The following is a 21,512-nucleotide window of genomic DNA, read 5'->3' as shown; positions in this document are numbered from 1 at the left end:
AGCGACGGAGTCCGCCTGTGTGAAAGGAGCCTTTGGCAAGTAAATAAGTTTACATACATGTATTTCAAATGTGTATTTTTCTGTTTTTAGATAAGCTTTCAACAGTCACAGGGCTACCAGGTGCACAAATAAACATCAACTTAACATTTGCAATATAAATAAGCACCTTTTTCTTCTCACAAGGTCTAAGCTTTATAATATCTTCATCGGTTAGAGGTCCTGAGGTCACCGTTACAGTTTTTGTTTCTCCATCACCTGTAACCTGCTTAGTGCAATCGGTGCTGAGAGGATCAATCGGCTGATCACCGGAGCCCTCTGTTGTCACACTGTGAGCCGCTGGAGGAGGCTTAGCATCATCTTTCCCCTTTGTAGGTTTTTGGGATTTGTTCAAAAGTTTCAGGAACTTGTCCGTTTTGTCAAACGGAACCTTCTTCTTCCGCAGCTGACTTTGGAGCCCTTTGTCCAAACTGTTCCTAACCGGGGCTTTACCTTCCCACTGCTTGACCAGTTCCTGGTTGATGAGGTTCTTGAAATCCTCTCCCAAATGGGATTTGGCGAAGCGGCATGAGAGGCCGTAGATGCATTTGCCGAATGTCTCGTAGAGGTGACACTTGGGACCGATATCTTCCTGCTTCTCTGACAGATATTTCTCCACATCATGTAAGAACTTACATTTCTCACCAAAGAAGCACTTGCTGGCACATTCCTAGTATCAGAAAGAAATGGGCAGCGTTACGTTACAATCCATTTTATACAGAGAACAATTAAAGTGGAAGTCCATGCTAAAACTAAAGTCTCTGCATCTACAGACATCCAAGATCTAACACTAACCTATCTAGCCCTGTAAAGAAGAAATCAGTATACATACCTTTTTTTGAAGGCGATCCGACCTGATATCCAGGGGCAGAAGCTCTGCAGAGGACGCGCCCGACAACGGCTGTGAAATTAATAGGATGTGACGTCACTGGGGGGGGGGGGTCTCTATTTCACATGACACTGATCTCCGCTCCGAGTACACGGAGCAGAGATCAGCGTCATTCTCACTAGGTAGAGCAAGGAGATGCTTGTTACACAAGTATCTCCCCGCTCTATACGAGAGAGAGAGAGAGAGAGAGAGAGAGAGAGAGAGACTTGTAAAGCGCAACACATGCGAACTGAATCGCCTCTGGGCGCTGTATCCATTTCATGGGTAAGGAACCCCTTGACCTCAGAAGAGATGGGTTTTAATCTTTCTACTGAAGGCCAAGTGGTCCGACTCAAGTCGGATGGTGGTTGGTAGTGTATTCCACAGGCTGGGGGGTCTTTGGACTGCAAACCTTCGATCTCCTTTGGACTTGTATCTGGCCTTGGGTATCTGGAGGAGGTTTTGATTGGTGGATCGGAGAATGCGATTGGGGTTATGGGCTTTTATTTTTTCGCATAGATATTGGGGGGCGTGTTGCCTTGAATACACTTATGTATTAGGCAGAGTGCCTTGAAAGTGATTCTGTCTTTTACTGGCAACCAATGAAGGGATCTCAGTGAAGGTGAGATTGATTCCCATGGTTTTTTCCCAGTCACTAGTCGAGCGGCCGTATTTTGAACGACTTGCAGACGAGTGATTTGGTATTTGGGGAGTCCTAGATAGAGGGCATTTGCGTAGTCGAGTCTGGAATTGATGATTGTTCCCACCACGACTGCAATGTCCTCTTTCGGGATAAAGGGCGTGAGTCTGCGTAGTAGGCGCAGCAGATGGTGGGATCCGCTGACTACTGACCCTATTTGTGCATCCATTGTCGACGATCGCGGGGAATCCCCACGCAATCGAGTCCACGGGACCCGCGGTCCGACTTACGGGGAAGGCCAGCGGCGCACTCGCCACCACACGGCAGGCATTTAAAGGGCTACATACAGGTACGTGACAATGCCTGTCCGTGACATTCTGCCGACGTATATATGGCGTGGGCGGTCCATAAGCGGTTAAGAAAGGCCACATACAGTCACCACTGAGCTTTGCCAAGACGCATCTTGAAGATTCCTCTGGAAGAATCTCATCAACCAAGAAGAAATCAGTATGCATACTTTTTTGAAGGCGATCCGACCCGATATCCAGTGGCAGAAGCTCTGCAGAGGACGCAGCCGACAACGGCTGTGAAATTAATAGGATGTGACATCACTTTGGGGGGGGTCGACTGATATAGTTTTTCAGGGACAATACGATACCGATTTTTCAGCCAGCTTTCAGGAGGATAGCCAACATCAGGTGCCGATATTTTGTACATTTAAAATGTTAATTTGACATAAAAAAAAAAATGTATCACTTTTATTGCTGTCACAAGGAATGTAACATCTTTGTGACAGTAATAGGCAGTGACAGATACTATTTATGGAGAGATCTGGGGTCTAAGAGACCCCAAACCCCTCTTCTGCACTTGAAAGTATTCAAAACAACAACTTTAAGCAATATCGGTCCGTTTCTGGCTGATACGGATACTCTGAAAAATGTGAATATTGGCCCGCGATAATCGGTCGCTCCGATAATCAGTCGACCTACTATGGGGCTTCTGTTGTCGGACGTGTCCTCCACACCCACCTCCACAGAGAAGCCACGGCTGACAGCTTAGCATGGGATCATAGTTACATAGTTAGTCAGGTTGAAAAAAAGACACAAGTCCATCCAGTTTAACCACAAAAAAAAATAAACAAACAAAATAAAACACACAGTACAATCCCATACATCCAACTCCATACCCACAGTTGATCCAGAGGAAGGCAAAAAACCCCAGCAGAGCATGATCCAATTTGCTACAGCAGGGGAAAAGGATTCCTTCCTGACCCCCCGAGAGGCAATCGGATTTTCCCCGGATCAACTTTACCTACAAATCTTAGTACTCAGTTATATTCTGTACATTTAGGAAAGTATCCAGGCCTTTCTTAAAGCAATCTACTGAGCTGGCCAGAACCACCTCTGGAGGGAGTCTGTTCCACATTTCACAGCTCTTACTGTGAAGAAACCTTTCCGTATTTGGAGGTGAAATCTCTTTTCCTCTAGACGTAAAGAGTGCCCCCTTGTCCTCAGTGATGACCGTAAAGTGAATAACTCAACACCAAGTTCACTATATGAACCCTTTATATATTTGTACATGTTGATCATATCCCCCTTATTCTCCTCTTCTCCAGAGTGAAAAAAAACAGTTCCTCTAATCTTTCCTCATAGCTGAGCTCCTCCATGCCTCTTATCAGTTTGGTTTCTCTTCTCTGCACTTTCTCCAATTCCCTAATATCCTTTTTGAGAACTGGAGCCCAAAACTGAACTGTATATTCCAGATGAAATCTTACTAATGATTTGTACAGGGGCAAATCAGGTCGGATCAGCTTCAAAAAAGTTTCTTTAAAGGGCTAGATAGGTTAGTGTTAGATCGTGGGCGTCTACAGGGATTTCAGATTTAGCATGGACTTCTACTTTAATGAGCTTTTACCACAGGAGTAAATTAAATTTTTGTTTAATTTTCCTAGAGAGTTAAAGACACCTTGTCATCAGACCATTCATTTATTTCATTCCTTCCCTGACAGCTACATAAAAGGTTATATAGAGAAATAAGAGTAAGGGTCCACCTTACCAAAAACAAGGGGTGGTCTTTCGTTTAAGACCACCTCTCAAAAGTGGGTGCAACTCCGCTTTAATGAACACAAGCTCAAACTAGCAGGAGGAAAATTCAAAACTAAATCTTACCATTTGATGCTTGGAACAGACTTCCAGCAGAGGTAGTGAGTGAATTCAAACATGCTTGGGACAAACATAACATCTATACTCAAAAAAACAAACAAAAACCATGTATAAATAAAAACTAGTGGGTAGATTCAGGTAGGGGCGCCTAAAAATAGGTTGGCGTAGCCTAGCGTGTTTACACTACGCCGCCTTAAGTAAGAGAGGAAAGTACATGATTCAAAAAGCACTTACCTCCTTACTTAGAGCGGCGTAGTGTAAACACGGCGGGAGTAAGGGCGCCTAATTCAAATGGGTTGGGGGGGGGGCGTGTTTAATGCTAATGAGGCTTGACCTCACGTCTCTTCCTACTGCGCATGCGCCGGGCGCCTACATTTCCCAGGGTGCATTGCGGCTAAGTACGCCGTACGGGCCTATTGATTTTGACGCGGACGTAAACGACGTAACTCCCGATTCGCGGCCGACTTACGCAAACGACGTAAAAATTTCGAACCTTGCGGCGGGAACGGCGGCCATACTTTAACATTGTTATTCCACCTCATAGGTGGAATAACTTTAGGCCGCCTAAGGCCTTACGGAAACAACGTAATTCGACTGCGGCAGGCTCGCGTACGTTCGGGAATCGGCGTAAAAGCTCATTTACATAATCTACGCCGGCCACAATGGAAGCGCCACCTAGCGGCCAGCCGAAAAATTGCAAGCTAAGATAGAACGGCGCAAGCCGTCCTATCTTAGCTTTGTTTAAGCGTATCTCTGTTTGAGCATACGCTTAAACAAACGCCGGCGTAGATTCAGAGTTAGGTCGGCTTATCTACTGATAAGCCGGCCTAAATCTTTGTGAATCTACCTAAAGAAGTATAACAGCAAGAGCAGTAATACAGTTTAACAATGTATTGTTAACATTGTACAGATCTATTGTGATTTTAAAGCGGTGGTTCACCCTCCATAGCAACATTTTAGCATAAATTAAGACATAGTAGCGCGAGCTACAGTATGCCTGTCTTGATTTTTTTAGCGCGGTACTCACAGTGCAATCCTGTATAGAAGATTCCGACTCCCCGCGGGGAATGGGCGTTCCTATCCAGATGGAGGATGATTGACGGCCGGCTCTGGCACGTCACGCTCCCCGAAGACAGCCGGAGTAGGTCTCGGCTCTTCACGGCGCCTGCGCACAGTCTATGCGCAGGCGCCGTGAAGAGCCAAGCCTATTTCGGCTATTTCCGGAGAAGCGTGACGTGCCAGAGCCGGCCGTCAATCATCCTCCTTTTTTGTTTTTGTTTATAGGGTGAACCCCCGCTTTAAGCCCCCGTTCACAATGGTGCGGCTTTGAAATTGCGCTACTTCAACACGATTTCAAAGCCGCACATCAGTGCTATTTGCAATGCCGATTTCATTGCAACATCATACAACAGAAGTCTATGGAAGTCGTAATGAAGTTGGCAAAAAAAGTAGTGCAGGAAACTTTTTCTGAGTCGCAGTTATTTAAACAGTTCCACTGCCGACAATGGGGTGCTACTTGTCATGCGATTTAAAACTGTCAAATCGCATGAAAAATCGAACCCGTATGAACGGGGGCTAAGTGGGACACAGAGAATAGAATGTATACTTTGTATTCACAGTAAAACTATTTCCTTTTATCTCACCTGTACGATCGAGGGACACAACCGTTGCTGTTCATACAGGTTATATTTCACATGAGGGCGACTCTTGTTCTGGCCTCTGGATCTTTTCTTCTCTGTCTTATCATTCTGCTCTTCTGGCTCCTTCGCAGAATCATCCAGTTTAATCTTTTTTGTAACAGGCTCTGCTGTGACACTATTACTGTCATCATTCTCCCCGGCCTGGTCACACTGCTCTTCTGTAACTTCTTTACCATCAGCATCAAGATATCCATGAAACTTATCCTTGTTAGTTAAATATCTGTAGATAGAATACTAGTATCACAGGTATGTACATTTAGGGGACAGCGCTACTACAGCAAACTACTACAAAATGCTTCTGTATATGGTAACCCTAGAATGACTATGCTCTGTATCTGTGATAAAACCAAAGAATTATTCTTAGTAACTGTTGTTAGTACTTCTGCTCATTTTGAACTTTCATAGCAGAATGAACAGAGTTCCCAGTAACAGACTTCCGTCTCCTTCTCAATCTGAGACTTTGCTAAGCAGAAGAATGAGTTGGGGGTACAAAAGGCATTACACCAGCATTTCTGCTTGCTTTCTCCTTTGCAAGAGTTCCAGGGAATTGTGCCAGTTTAGTGGGCACCTGGCTGTAAAGCCTGCAGATTGTCACATTCGGGTGTTCACAGCTAAGATGTTGGCACCAAGGACCAAAGATGATCCCCGGTGCCCCCATGCACAGTACTGTATCCTCAGACAGGTAAATGTCTATTTATTAAAAGCAGCTATAGTTTTTATAAATGCTGACTTTTATTTTTTTTGAAAACTGACTGGAGCTCCTCTGTAATAACCCACACAACAAGATCAGGAAAATATCAGTGCTGCCCATACCAACCTTATCTAAAAAAAATAAAATAATTATCATCCATCCTGCAACATAAAACAATGACCACCTGGATCTTCCCAGCTACTTATGACTAAGGATGAGCTCTGGCGTGTTCGCATAGAACACGTGCAGAGCCCGTCAGGAAGTGTGCACGGCACTGCGCTAATAACAGCCAGGGAGACATTTCACGAAGCCTGCAGCCGAGCATCAGGACAATGTCTCCCTGGCTGTGATTAGCGCAGCGCCGTGCACACTTCCTGGCGGGCTCTGCACGTGTTCTATGCGAACACGCCAGAGCTCATCCTTACTTATGACATGAACCTCTTCAATACTTACTGAGGTTTAATAGCAGCAACACCTCGCTCATAATCTTCAGCTACGACAATCGATTTGCCATTTTCACTGTTTTGTTTGTCTTCATCTGCCATGCTGGAAAACAGTAATAGGTTTAGCTAACAAACACCCCAATAGGACCATTTTATCACCCATAGAAAAGTCATCATATGAGGGCATTTAGGAGTTCCACGCTAACCCTTGATCCTTAGGAGAAGCGACTCTATATGCAGGAGGTAGTCCATTCCTGGTGGGATCGGGCAGGTGGGTTGGGACTAGGGTTGCCACCTCATCTCTTTAAAACCGAATACATATGTATTACACAGGTTCTGTGGCTAACTAAGGTGCTAATTAAACTTATAGTAATTCATATGTGTTCGGGTTTAAAGGGATGAGGTGGCAACCCTAGCTGGGACTAGGATCCCGAACACACCCAAGCCAATCTCTACCTGTGGATAGGAGCACATGATCGGACCTTCATGCATTCTATCTACATTGAGGGGCGGACATCGCCACGTGGTGCGTTTTTAAGAAAGGGTCAGGGACTTCTTTCCCTGCACTCCTTGCAAGTGGGCTGCTGCACCTGTGAAAACACGACACGCACATATGTGAACCTACTCTGAGGGGGGTGTTAAAAAAAAAAAAAAAAAAAAAAACACAGTTGTGCCCTCCAACCACACGAGTCAATAAGGAATTACATCCTAACCCATGTGTGGATATTTCTTGCACCTACAGGTAAGCCTTAAGGCTCTTTCACACGGGCGGCCCGTTCAGGTTTGCCTGCCAGTTTTTTAGGCGGACCTGAACGGGCGCTCCGTGCTCCTCTATGGAGCCTCGGATGTCAGCGGTGACATGCCCGCTGACATCCGACCCGCTCCGATCCGCCAAAGTGTGACAGAGGAAAAACCTACTTTTCCATCCGTCTGGCGGATTGGGTGAACACGGACAGACGGTCCGTGTTCATCCGATCCCCCCATAGGGGAGAGCGGAAAAAAGACAGGGCGGTCCCTCCACAGTGTGCGGGGACCGCCCTGTCATCCGCTGGCTCAGCGGGGATCAACGGAGCGATCCCCGCTGAGCAAGCGGAGGTTCACGGGGCGGATCATTACTGATCCGTCCCGTGTGAAAGGGGCCTTGATCTAGGCTTACCTGTAGGTTAAAGTGGTTGTAATGGGTTTACAACCACTTTAAGAGATATTTACCCTGCATGCAACCAATGACATCACTGGAGCATGCGCTCTGAAAGGTGCCGGAACTTCAGAGCTTTGTGCCGTAACCAAGGGACCCCGCACGTATGCAACATCATCATCGTCCAATCACATAGCTAGAGCGTGCAAACCCCCAAGAAAGACAGGGGGAGCACATCAGCCCTCTCAACAGTGGCATTATAGCGATGGAGGTCTTTGTTCCAAGGTAAGTATTTCATAAATGTGCTAGTATATGATGCATACCAGCACATTATGCCATTGCCTTGCAGGTTTTTTTCTTTTTCTTTTTTTTGCAACATCCGTGGTTTACAACCGCCGAACTCATCACTTGTTTAAAACTCAGCCAGTTCATTTTACAGCTGTGTACCAGTGAGGAAACTGCCCTTCACTTCCTGTTCCAAAGACACAACAGGAAATGGGCCAAAGTGTGGGCCCTTGTAGTGTCACCATTTGCTCCCTATCGCAGAATGCAGCCTAATTCACGTGGCGACGAACTGCGCATGCGCAATGCGTTCCAACGGCAAATGTGATGCGTTCCAGGGGATTCACGACACCCTTCAGTGAACCCATCACAATTTGTCACGGAAGTGACGTATTACCATACACAGAGCGGGGGGGACAGAGAGAGAGACCCATTCAGAGCGACAGAGAAATAGACATATAGAGATACGTAGATACATTGAGAGCGAGAGAGGGATACAGATAGAGAGATACTGAGAGAGAAGCGGGGCTCAGGGAGGGGATTACCTCCCCTATGTGCATTACTTCCGTTATATAAAATATATGTACACCATCTCTCTCTCTCGCTCTGAATGTATCTCAGTATCTCTATTTCTCTCTCGCTGTGAATGGGTCTCTCTCTCCCCCCCCCTCCGTCTATGGTAATACGTCACTTCCGTGACAAATTGTGATGGTTCACTGAAGGGTAGTGCCGTAAATCCCCTGGAACGCATCACATTTGCCGTTGGAGCGCATAGCGCGTGCGCAGTTGCCCGTCACGTGACTTCCGCAGCATTCTAGGATAGGCAGCAGAATATGACACTGCACCCTTTTAGACAAATGACCCCATTGGACATTCTGGGGACAACTTTTGCATGTTTTTTTTTTTTTTTCTGGGCGACAGTGGTCACCAAGTACAGGAAGTGGGGTGAATGTCCTCAATGGGAGTACAGCAATAAAAAAACATGATAGAGGCGCTAATCCTTCATTACATCATCCACAAATGTTTTCCTATAGAGACAAACTTGATGCACACAGATCTATGAATTACTATAAGCGGGTTTGACTAAAACTGGCAAGTGCAAAATGTGGTACAGCTCTACACAGTAGCCAATCAGCTTCTAACTTCAGCTTGTTCAATTAAGCTTTGATACAAAGAAAAAGCTGGAAGCTGATTGGTTTCTATGCAGAGCAGCACCGGATTTTACACTCCCCAGTCTTGGTAAATCTCCCCCCTGTGTGACAGGTAAGGATGCAGAATGTACAGATGACATTTGAGTCCTGTACACTCCTAATGCCAGCTGTGCTTTTCTGTTACTAATGAGAAACAGCAAAATCTCCTCATTCTCTGTGCTGAGCAATGAACACAATGTAAACACACCTAATACACCACACAGCGTCTATAATACACATAAAATATCACACACAAGTCTATCAGAGGCACAGAAATTATCATACACACGTCTCTACAGCAATGTATCACCAATGCTCTCTCCACGTTGAGCCAGGAACAGGAAATCACACCAGTGTAGCGTCCTTTGCATTCCCCCATAAGAAAACAGTGCAGCTTTCTAAGCTGTCCGATGGGAAACAAAGCTGCAATCATTAGGTTCCGCTCTGTTTCACTACTAAGGCTTGAAAGCAGAGTGTCCTATGCAGACTGTCATCATGACTGTCTCCCTTATTATAATAAGCCAAGCTGCCTGGTTTTCTTTGGCTCCAATACTTCATGAGTCAATCACCCGGATCAAGTATGTAGCCAGTGAAATCAAAACCCCTGATCTGCATATTTCCCCCAGGTTAGGGACTTAAAAGGTTCTGAAGCCGATGGATCAGTATGACAGCCGGGAAGTTAGTATCAGGACAGGAGGTCAGCAGGAGGAGATTCCTTTAAACTGGAGGTTCACCCGAAAAGTTAATTTTTAACCTTAGATTGATGCTCATTTTGTCTAGGGGAATCGGGTGTTTTTTTTTAAAATCCAAGCAGTACTTACCGTTTTAGAGAGCGATCTTCTCCGCCGCTTCCGGGTATGGGCTGCGGAACTGGGCGTTCCTATTTGATTGACAGGCTTCCGACGGTCGCATTTATCGCGTCACGATTTCCAAAAAGTAGCCGAACGTCGGTGCGCAGGCGCCGTATAGAGCCGCACCGACGTTCAGCTTCTTTCGGCTACTCGTGACGCGATGTATGCGACCGTCGGAAGCCTGTCGGAAGACTGTCAATCAAATAGGAACGCCCAGTCCCGAAGACCATACCCAGAAGCGGCGGAGAAGATCGCTCTCTAAAACGGTAAGTTCTGCTTACATTTTAAAAAAAAAAATACCCGATCCCCTTGACAAAATGAGCATCAATCTAATGTTAAAAAAAAAATTTCGGGTGAACTCCCGCTTTAACCACTTGCCTACCGGGCACTTTCACCTCCTTCTTTCCCAGGCCAATTATGCGCTTTCAGCGCTCTTACACTTTGAATGAGAGTTGCGCGGTCATGTAACACTGCACCCAAATTCATTTTTTTTCACAGAAATCGAACTTTCCTTTGGTGATGTTTAATCACTGCTGTTTTTTTATTTTTTTTGCTAAACAAACAAAAAGACCGAAACTTAACAAAAATAAAAAGTTTTTCTTAGTTTTTGTTATTAAATTTTTCAAATGAGTAATTTTTCTCCTTCGCTGATGTGCGCTGATGAGGCTGCACTAATATGCAGCACTGATAGGTGGCACTGGTAGGCGGAAGAGTTGCCAACCGCCAGTAAATTGAATGACAGTTTGTAAAAATCTGTGATTTTTTTTTTCCAACTGCCAGTAAATATAAAGGCTGATAATTTCATGCTGTGTTGACTTTTTACGTGTAAATCCAGCAAATGACTTTGTTATAGGTATTATCAGTGTTTCCATATCATGCTTATACTGTTAAAATATTCACTGTGTTAGTTTTCAATAGAAGTTCTGTAATTTCTCAAGTTGCCAGTAAAAAATGTGTTCTCCGCCAGGAAATTTCCCATGTTTTCTCAGTAAAAAATGCTGCGGGAGGTTGGCAACCCTGGTGGCACTGATGAGCACTAATAGGCAGCACTGAATGGCACTGATATTATTATACATTATCATACCTCCCAACATTTTGAGATGGGATGGGACACCTACTAGCAAGTGTATCTAGGCATAGGACACGCCCCCTGCCATACCCCCTTGAAGGAGAATTAACCCAAAAAATGTATTAAATCCACAATGGATTTTTTTTTTTTACCACTACTATTCCTTTATATTGGCTTTTAACATTTAGAAATCAGATGAAAGGTTTAGCACTGGGAAACACTTTTTGAAAGATAAAAACTGCATTTTTTATACATCTATAGAGATCAGACCAATATGAGGGACAAGCAGTGCCGATCCTGACCTCCCTGGGGCCCTAAGCAAAATGACATTAAAAAGTTGAGAAGCGTGGGGGGGGGGGGGGTGAAAATGACATGTCACATTAAGGTTAAGAAGTGGGGGGGGGGGGCGCTGCCGACAGTGACATGTCACATTAAGATTAAAGTTGATAAGTGGGGGGGGGGGGGGGTTTCGCTGTCGGTAATGACATCTTACATTAGCTGGGGGGGCTGACTTCTTACCTCTTCTCCAATGCAGCCAGCGAGGTTGAGAAGCGGGGTGAGGGGCCGAAAATTACTTTTCACCAGGTGGGGCCTCTAGTAATTTGGGGGGCCCTCCGCAGCTTTGTGGGGCCCTAAGCGGCTTGCTTAGTGAGCCTATAGGGCGGATCGGCCCTGGGGACAAGTTAGGGGCAACGAGGGACAGAGGGACATTGTTCCAAATCAAGGACAGTCCCTCGAAATCAGGGACAGTTGGGAGCTATGCATTATTATTATACAGGATTTATATAGCGCTGACAGTTTGCGCAGCTCTTTACAATAGTAGGGCAGACAGTACAATTGCGATACTATTTAATACAAGAAGATCAGATAACCCTGCTCATCAGAGCTTACAATCTAGGAGGGAGGGTCAAGTCATACAAAAGGGTAATAACTCTGGGGGAGGAGCTGTTGAAGAAAATAAGTGCAGTTGTTAGGTGGAGGCAGGGTAGGCTTCTCCGAAGAGAGAATCGCCTAAAAGTAGATAGATTTGGAGAGCCTGACAGATTGGGGTAGGGTATTCCAGAGGATGGGAGAGGTTCAGGAGAAGTCCTGGAGGCGAATATGGGAGGGGGGGATGAGGGAGCTAGAGAGCAGGAGGTCTTGGGAGGAACGAAGAGGACGATTAGGTTGGTATTTTGAGACTAGGTTAGTGATGTAGCTGGGGGCTAAGTTGTGGATGGCTTTGTAACTTATTGTTAGTATTTTGATAGGTGGCACTGATAGGCACTGATCATTAGGACACTGATGATCAGTGTAGATGTCCCCTGTCACACTAGCCGGTTACCAGTACTCCTTCATTGTGTGCCGGTGTCAACAATGCTCCTGATACATAGAGGACGACACTCAGGCTTTACAGGTCAATCTGAGAGAGTGGCTTCACTGACGTAATATGAAGATTACACGGCTCCGCAATGGCGCCAACATTGGCTCCACATCTTACAACCAGACATGGTGATGAGGTGAAAATAATTAAGTTGTTCCTATTTAACCCCTTATTAAGGGGGCGCACGCGCATGCTGCCGCCATCCCAGCTGTGCTGTGATTAGACAAAGCAGATGTCGTCAAGCGGGTGCTGGCCAATGGATGACTGCCGGCGACTGTGACATGCAAGGCAGAGCTCTGTCCTATCAGTGGAGAAGGGAAAACAAATCCATTGCTTCCCTAAGGGCACTTTCACACTCAGGCATCTGCGGTAAAGCGTCACTTTATCGTCGTTTTTTTGGCAGCTAGCAGGGCGCTTTTAACCCCCGCTAACGGCCGAAAAAGGGTTAAAGGTGCCCGCAAAGCACCGCTGCAGTGGCGCTTTGCCAGCGCTTCCCATTGATTTCAATGAGCAGGGGTGCTTTAGGAGCGGTTTATACAACGCTCTTATCTACTTCAGCCCTGGAAGAATTTACCCCCTTTCTGACCAGAGCACTTTTTTGAATTCGGCACTGTGTCACTTTAACTGACAATTGCGCGGTCGTGTGACGTGGCACCCAAACAAAATGTATGTCCTTTTTTTCCCAGAAATAGAGCTTTCTTTTGGTGTTATTTGATCACCTCTGCGGTTTTTATTTTTTGCTCTATAAACAAAAAAAGAGCGACAATTTTGAAAAAAAGCAATATTTTTTTACTTTTTGCTATAATAAATATCCCCCAAAAAATCTATAAAAAAACAAAACAAATTTCTTTCTCAGTTTAGTCCGATGCGTAGTCTTCTACATATTTTTGGTAAAAAAAATCGCAATAAGCGTTTATTGATTGGTTTGCGCAAAAGTTATAGGGTCTACAAAATAGGGGATAGTTTTATGGTATTTTTATAATTAATTGTCTTCATTAGTAATGGCGGCGATCAGCGATTTTTATCGTGAGGGCGGACACATTGGACACTTTTGACACTATTTTGGGACCATTGGCATTTATATACAGCGATCCGTGCTATAAAAAAATCACTGATTACTGTGTAAATTTCACTGGCAGGGAAGGGGTTAATCACTAGGGGCGGTGAAGGGGTTAGGTGTGTCCTAGGGAGTGATTCTAACTGTGTGGGGGAAGGGCTACAAGTGACACGACACTGATCACTGCTCCCGATCAGAAGGAGCAGTAGATCACTGTCCTGTCACTAGGCAGAACAGGGAAATGCCTTGTTTACATAGGCATCTGCCTGTTCTGCAGCTCCGTGACACGATCGCGGGACACGGTCGGGGTGTCCCGTGGTCACGGCAAATTCGAAGCAACTTACAGGTACATTGCTTTGCGCAGCCGTGCCATTCTGCCAACGTAAAATGGCGTCAGCCGGTCGGCAAGTGGTTAAAGCGCCTCAAAGATGCTGCTTTCAGGTTTTTTTTAGCATCCTGCCATGTGAAATACTCTGGCTTTCACATTGGAGTGACAAGAGAGGCTCTTCGCAGGTACTATTTTTAGCGCTATAGCGCCTGTAAAGCATCTCAGTGTGAAAGTAACCTTTAGGTAAAGCACCACATAGTAAACACCAAAACACTGGATAGGCCTACATTTAACCCTTTATCGCAGTCCCGCTATATTATATATATATATATATATATATATATATATATATTTTTTTTTTTTTTTAAGTACATAACTGTTTGTGGTCCATTTAAAGTCCCAACTTGAGGAACCCACTTTTTAGGCTGATCGCCGCCATTACTAGTATATTAAAAATATGTCATAAAAATTTCAGTGTATATCCCATAGTTTGTAGACGCTATGGCCCAGATCCACGAAGAACTTACGGTGGCGTATCTATTGATACGCCGCGTAAGTTCTACGATGCGCCGGCGTATCTTTGTTTTGTATTCAGAAAACAAGATACGCCTGAATGTGGGCTAGATCTGACTGACGTACGTCTTAGTACGCCGTCGGATCTTAGGTGCATATTTACGCTGGCCGCTAGGTGGCGCTTCCGTTGATTTCCGCGTAGAGTATGCAAATTGGCTACATACGCCGATTCTCAGGACAGCGTCAAATTTTTCGTCGTTTACGTCGTTTGCGTAAAACGTTCGCGAATAGGGCTTTGCATAAGTTACGTTCACGTCGTGTCGGCATTGAGCGGGCGTAATTTAATTTGAAAATTCGGCGTGATACTGAGCATGCGTGCGCATGCGCCGTTCGAAAAAAGCGTAATTTACGTGGGATCTTGCTTAGTTTACATAAAACACGCCCCCCTGTTCCTCATTTGATTTAGGCACGCTTACGCCAGCAGATTTACGCTACGCCGCCGTAACTTTAGACGCAAGTGCTTTGTGAATACAGAACTTGTCTCTCAAAGTTGCTGCGGCGTAGTGTAACTACGATACGCTATGCCCGCCTTTATGTACACCTTTCTACGTGGATCTGGCCCTATAACTTTTGCACAAACCAATCAATATACGCTTATTGGGATTTCTTTTACTAAAAATATGCAGAAGAATACGCATTGGTCTAAAGCAGGGGTCTCCATACTTTTCAAGCAAAGGGCCAGTTTACGGTCTTTCAGACTTCAGGGGGGCCGGATCGGGTAGAAAATGCCCCAGGGCCGAGCATCAGTAAGAATAAACATGGCCCCAGTGTTGGTGGGCAGTAGGAGGAGGAATAGTGCTCCATCATTGCTATTAGTCTAAGAAATAGAGCCCCATTGTTGGTGCCATTGGGAGGAATAGTGCCTCATATCATTGGAAGCCATACTGCCCCAAGGGCCGGATGAAGGCTAGCAAAGGGCCACATTCGGCCCTCGGGCCGCAGTTTGGAGACCCCTGGTCTAAAGCTATGAAGCAATTCGATTTTTTTTTTATTTTATTGAATATATTTTCTAGCAGAAAGTAAAGAATATATATATTTTTTTTAAAAATTGTCGGTCTATATATATATATATATATATATGTATGTGTGTGTGTGTGTATGTATTAAAAAAAGCCTAGAGGGCAGTGGCGGTTCGTCCATAGAGGGCGCTGGAGCGCCGCCCCCTCTGGCTCTCACCGCCACTGAGTGAAATAACATAGATTCATGCATTGCACGAATCTATGTTATTTTCGCCGCTGCCGCTGTTATTCAGATGGTCGGCGCTCAATGTCCGGCCATCTGAATAACGCCAGCTGGTTGGCTGTAGGGAAATGTCTATCAAAGCCAACGGCTCTGATAGGCTTTCCCAATACAGCCCTCGGGTCCCGGAAGCTTGTTCTCGGAGCGCACAGACTGTACGCCCCTTGAATAAGATGACAGGCGTCTCAGCCAATCACATTGGCCGGTTCTGGCTACCTGTAACCTGATTGGCTGAGGCGCCTGTCAGTCATCGAGGGCGGGAGAAGACATCGTGGGACGTGGATGCCTGACTCCAGTAAAGGTAAGTGCCGGGCGGGGGGGGGGGGGGGAGAAGGCAATTTACAGGGCACAGTGGGGACAATTGGCACAGCGGCGACCATTAAAGGGCACAGTGGCTGTGTTTAATGGCATGGCACAGTGGTGACAATGGATGGCACAGTGGCTGCGTTTAATGGCATGGCACAGTGGTGACAATGGATGGCACAGTGGTGACAATGGATGGCACAGTGGCTGCGTTTAATGGCATGGCACAGTGGTGACAATGGATGGCACAGGGGCTGCGTTTAATGGCATGGCACAGTGGTGACAATGTATGGCACAGTGGCTGCGTTTAATGGCATGGCACAGTGGTGACAATGTATGGCACGGTGGTTGCGTTTAATGGCATGGCACAGTGGTGACAATGTATGGCACAGTGGTGACAATGGATGGCACAGTGGTGACTAGACATGTGCATTCGTTTTCCTTAGAATGCATTTTCGTCCGAAAATCATTTTTTTTCATTATCGTTTTAACAATCGATAACGAAAGTGCAAGAAACGAAAACCGAAAGATCCGACATAAAAAATGCTTTATTTTCGTTTTCGGTTCGGTAAAAATTCGATATAGAGAGATTCGACATTATAGGGAAAATATTCGACATCATAGAGAAAAGATTCGACATAATAGAGAAAAGATTCGACACTATAGAAATAATAGATTCGACATTACAGAGAATAGATTTCGATTTATGAGAAAATAGATTCGACATTATAGAGAATAGATTCGACATTATTACTAGTCATACAACATTAGAATTCTTGTAGGCGGAATATTCGAATGGAAATGTACGATTCGACGTAAAGATTCGACGTTCCGGCGAATATTTTTTGCCCATTAGACAGATACCAACAAAGATTCGACGTTCCGGCGAATATTCTTTTGACCATTCGACAGAAACCAAGTATTATTGGATTTTCGGACGAAAGCTATTCCCCAACGAAAAACGAAATAAATCAAAACGATTTTCGGGAATAACTAAATACATTTATTTTCCAAACGAAAACGAAAAAAAGAAACGAAATATTCCAGTCTGCACATGTCTAGTGGTGACAATGGATGGCACAGTGGCTGCGTTTAATGGCATGGCACAGTTGTGACAATGTATGGCACAGTGGCTGCGTTTAATGGCATGGCACAGTGGTGACAATGGATGGCACAGTGGTGACAATGGATGGCACAGTGGTGACAATGGATGGCACAGTGGCTGCGTTTAATGGCATGGCACAGTGGTGACAATGTATGGCACAGTGACTGCGTTTAATGGCATGGCACAGTGGTGCGAATTGATGGCACAGTGGTGCGAATTGATGGCACAGTGACTGCATTTGATGGCATGGCACAGTGACTGCGTTTAATGGCATGGCACAGTGGTGCGAATTGATGGCACAGTGGTGCGAATTGATGGCACAGTGACTGCATTTGATGGCATGGCACAGTGACTGCGTTTAATGGCATGGCACAGTGGTGCGAATTGATGGCACAGTGGCTGCATTTGATGGCATGTAACAGTGGCTGCGTTTGGGCACAGTGAGACTGCATTTTTTTTTTCCTTTGCGCCCCCCCAAAAATTTTGAGCACCAGCCGCCACTGCTAGAGGGGATCAAATACCAGCAAAAGAAAGATCTATATGTGGGAATAAAATGATATAAATGTAATTTGTGTACAGCGTTGCATGACCGCACAATTGACAAAGTAACGCAGTGCAGTATTGCATAAATTGCAAAATCTTCCGGAGGCCAAGTGGTTAGGGTTGTTTTCATACAGATTGCATGGTCAGATTGTACTGTGTATGTATGTTGACCACTAGACTGCTAAGCCTTGCTGAGACTTGTAGTTTGGCCGCAGCCAGCTCCTGGGTACACAGAAGGAGGAGATCTGCATTCAGCTGATGGTTGCACTGGAACAGTATAAGGACATGCTGAGACTTGTAGTGCCAACGTGAGAGCTGTCACCAGATAATGACACTTTGGATGCAGCATATGACCTGCCCGGGGTCTGATGGGGAGCTCTGGCCAATCAGAGCGTCAGCATGTGAGCTGTGAGTCAGGGGGGCGGAGCTGGCCTTCCGGAAGTGGATACAATCCGATACAAAGTATCAGAAGAGATCTGTGCTGAGAGACATGGAGGAGCCCAGTACCCGGATCTTCATCCTTCTTCTCCTCAGTCTGGCCGCAGTGTGGGGGAGTCAGACCACCGCACCGGCCCCCCAACCCCTCACCAGACGTAAGACCTTCCTCCTTCATTACTGGGGGGCTCTGTACTGGTCATTACTGGGGAGCCGTGTACTGGTCATTACTGGGGAGCCGTGTACTGGTCATTACTGGGGAGCTGTGTACTGGTCATTACTGGGGGGCTGTGTACTGTACTGGTCATTACTGGGGAGCTGTGTACTGGTCATTACTGGGGAGCTGTGTACTGGTCATTACTGGGGGCTCTGTACTGTACTGGTCATTACTGGGGAGCTGTGTACTGGTCATTACTGGGGAGCTGTGTACTGGTCATTACTGGGGAGCTGTGTACTGGTCATTACTGGGGGCTCTGTACTGTACTGGTCATTACTGGGGGCTCTGTACTGGTCATTACTGGGGAGCTGTGTACTGTACTGGTCATTACTGGGGGCTCTGTACTGGTCATTACTGGGGAGCCGTGTACTGGTCATTACTGGGGAGCCGTGTACTGGTCATTACTGGGGAGCCGTGTACTGGTCATTACTGGGGAGCCGTGTACTGGTCATTACTGGGGAGCCGTGTACTGGTCATTACTGGGGAGCCGTGTACTGGTCATTACTGGGGAGCCGTGTACTGTACTGGTCATTACTGGGGGCTCTGTACTGGTCATTACTGGGGGCTCTGTACTGGTCATTACTGGGGAGCCGTGTACTGTACTGGTCATTGCTGGGGAGCCGTGTACTGTACTGGTCATTGCTGGGGAGCCGTGTACTGGTCATTGCTGGGGAGCCGTGTACTGTACTGGTCATTGCTGGGGAGCCGTGTACTGGTCATTGCTGGGGAGCCGTGTACTGTACTGGTCATTGCTGGGGAGCCGTGTACTGGTCATTGCTGGGGAGCCGTGTACTGGTCATTGCTGGGGAGCCGTGTACTGGTCATTGCTGGGGAGCCGTGTACTGGTCATTACTGGGATGCCGTGTACTGTACTGGTCATTACTGGGGAGTTGTGTACTGTACTGGTCATTACTGGGCTCTATATCGGATCATGGGCAGAACGTGTTTGCGATGCCATTATTTCTTTATTATTTATACAGTATACGTCATTCTGCGTAGCTGGGCCTGCACTGTCGCAGTAAAGCTACAATGCGTGGTCGGGAAGGGGTTAAACTGTCATTTTGTATAGAGTTCGGAAAGATTAGAACCCTTGTCACTTTCATTTGCTGTCTGCGCTCCAATTAGGGAATTTACTCTTTCTATTTGTCTTGTTTACCATTATCATTGAAAGTAAAAGAAAATTCCAAATATTTTTTCGGTTTTCCCCAGAAAAGTAATAGAGGGGAAATCTTCCAATGCAGACTCTAGTTCTGGTGACGACCAGGGATTCCCTTCATTTGCAGGGATTTTCCTCTGACTTCCTGTTCCTCTATGGGACAGAAAATGAAGGGAAATAACCGATGGCAAAAAAAAAAAGAAAATGATACTTACTCTGTCCAAAATGAAATGTCAAAAGTTTTGCCTTTGCACAGGATGTTTTATTTTTTTATTTTTAACTTTTCTGCTGCTCCTAGGGGTGTCAGGTGTTTTAAGTTTCTGCCTCTTAAAGGGATACTAAAGTTTTTTTCATTTATTATTATTATTATTATTATTATTATTATTATTATTATATATATTTTTTTTTTTTTTTTTTTTTTCATAAAACGGTCATACTTGCCTCCACTGTGCAATCGTTTTGTGGCCCCAATCGTCCTCTGCTGGGGGTTCCACAGTGGCTCTCGCGGCTCCTCCCCGCAAGAGCTAACCCCCTCTGGGAAGCTCTCTCCCAAAGGGGGTTACCTAGCGGACGCGCTACCATGTGATGCACTAGGCGGCCATAGCCGCCAAGTTTATGACTCAGCCCCGCTCCCAGTGTGCAGCACCATTGATTTGGTTTGAGAGCAATGGGAGCCAATGGCTGCGCTGCTATCAATCATAAAAATGAAGAACCAACAAGAGCTGGGGGAAAGCAACGCGGGTTTCGCGCCCACAGAGATTTGGAGTTTGGGTAAGTAAAATGGTATTACTGGGTGTATGGGATTTTTTATTTTTGAGCCGGTGATGGGCTAGCCCAGGGGTCTTCAAACTATGGCCCTCCAGTTGTTCGGGAACTACAATTCCCATCATGCCTAGTCATGTCTGTGAATGTCAGAGTTTTGCAATGCCTCATGGGATGTGTAGTTCTGCAACAGCTGGAGGGCCGTAGTTTGAGGATCCCTGGGCTAGCCTGTAAAAGCAATCCTAGTGGCTAACTAACCACTGGATGGCCTGTACATGCAGCAAAAGGGAATATTACCCCTGCCACCTTACATGGCTTCATTGGGTTCTCCTATTCCACTGGGATACCCGATCAACCAGCTGGCGCTTCCCTGGCTGATCATAGAGGCAACCAGACTGGAATGGCTCTGATCAGCTCTATGATATAGGTCTGAGCAGATGCTCCAGGTTCCTAGCTTGGTGTGATCAAATGCTTTTAAGAGCAGAAGGGAGACCTGGGGTCTTATAGATCCCAGATCTCTCCATAAAGAGTACATGTCGCATGCCTTTTGCTGTCACAAGCAACAGTATATTAAAAAAAAAAAAAAGTGCCCCTGTGCTCACATGCAATGGAGAATGCGCACATCTGTCTAGCACGCACACAAACGGCGATTGTCCCACATGTGTAAGGTATTGCCATGAACATCAGATCATAGCCAGTAATTCTAGCACCTGAACAAAGAGAAAATATCCCCTAGCTGGACTTTTAAGGCACTGAGAATTTACGGTAGTTGTATATAGAAAAAGCATATATTTTAGTGTTGCAACAATAAAATATACACTTTTCCTATATACAACACTGAAATATATGCTTTTTCTACATACAACTAAATTCTCAGTGCCTTAAAAGTCCAGCTAGGGGATATTGGGCCAGATTCACAGCGGAGATACGACGGAGTATTTATGCGGCTGATTCATAGAATCAGTTACGCATAGATATCCCTAAGATCTGTCAGGTGTAATTGTTTTACACTGTCGGATCTTAGGATGCAGTACCGCGGCCGCCGCTGGGGGGAGTTTGCGTCGTAAACCAGCGTCGGGTATGCAAATTAGGAGTTACGGCGATTCCCGACGGATTTTCGCGTTCGCTACGTCGCCGCTAGTCTAGTTTCCCGTCGCAAAGTTAGTCGTCGTTTTTGGTGCCTTAACTCTACACAGCGAACGTACTGCTGTATAAAGTATGGCCGTCGTTCCCGCGTCGAAATTTAAAAATGAACGTCGTTTGCGTAAGCCCTCCGGGAATACGGAATTACGCTACGCCGTTCGAAAAAATTACGTCACGGCACGCAAAGCACGGGAATTTCGAAACGGAGCATACGCAGTAGG

At 45.8% G+C, this 21,512-nt stretch overlaps 2 protein-coding genes across 7 annotated transcripts in view; one reads left to right on the top strand and one right to left on the bottom strand.

Moving 5' to 3' along the window:
- Positions 1-9,541, bottom strand: part of DUS3L (dihydrouridine synthase 3 like) — a 48,747-nt gene extending 39,206 nt beyond the window's left edge. Inside the window, exons 1-4 of one of the 5 annotated variants that reach the window (XM_040352397.1) lie at positions 9,437-9,541; positions 6,551-6,643; positions 5,350-5,626; positions 167-706 (exon numbers count right to left, since the gene is read on the bottom strand). In XM_040352397.1, coding sequence (XP_040208331.1) covers positions 167-706; positions 5,350-5,626; positions 6,551-6,642 — 909 coding nt within the window. In that variant the 5' untranslated portion in view covers position 6,643; positions 9,437-9,541. Of the gene's footprint in view, positions 1-166; positions 707-5,349; positions 5,627-6,550; positions 6,644-9,355 lie in introns of all 5 variants that reach the window. The other 4 variants (XM_040352399.1, XM_040352398.1, XM_040352395.1 and 1 more) reach the window with 4 other exon arrangements.
- Positions 9,542-17,987: 8,446 nt separating this feature from the next.
- The window catches only part of LOC120939934 (pituitary tumor-transforming gene 1 protein-interacting protein-like), a 90,616-nt gene continuing 87,091 nt past the window's right edge, over positions 17,988-21,512 (top strand). Inside the window, exon 1 of one of the 2 annotated variants that reach the window (XM_040352393.1) lies at positions 17,988-18,171. In XM_040352393.1, coding sequence (XP_040208327.1) covers positions 18,069-18,171 — 103 coding nt within the window. In that variant the 5' untranslated portion in view covers positions 17,988-18,068. The remainder of the gene's footprint in view (positions 18,172-21,512) is intronic. The other variant, XM_040352392.1, reaches the window with a different exon arrangement.

The sequence above is a fragment of the Rana temporaria genome, chromosome 5 (assembly GCF_905171775.1).
Source record: "Rana temporaria chromosome 5, aRanTem1.1, whole genome shotgun sequence".
Taxonomy (NCBI): Eukaryota; Metazoa; Chordata; class Amphibia; order Anura; family Ranidae; genus Rana; species Rana temporaria.
This window is presented reverse-complemented; position numbering and strand designations above follow the sequence as displayed.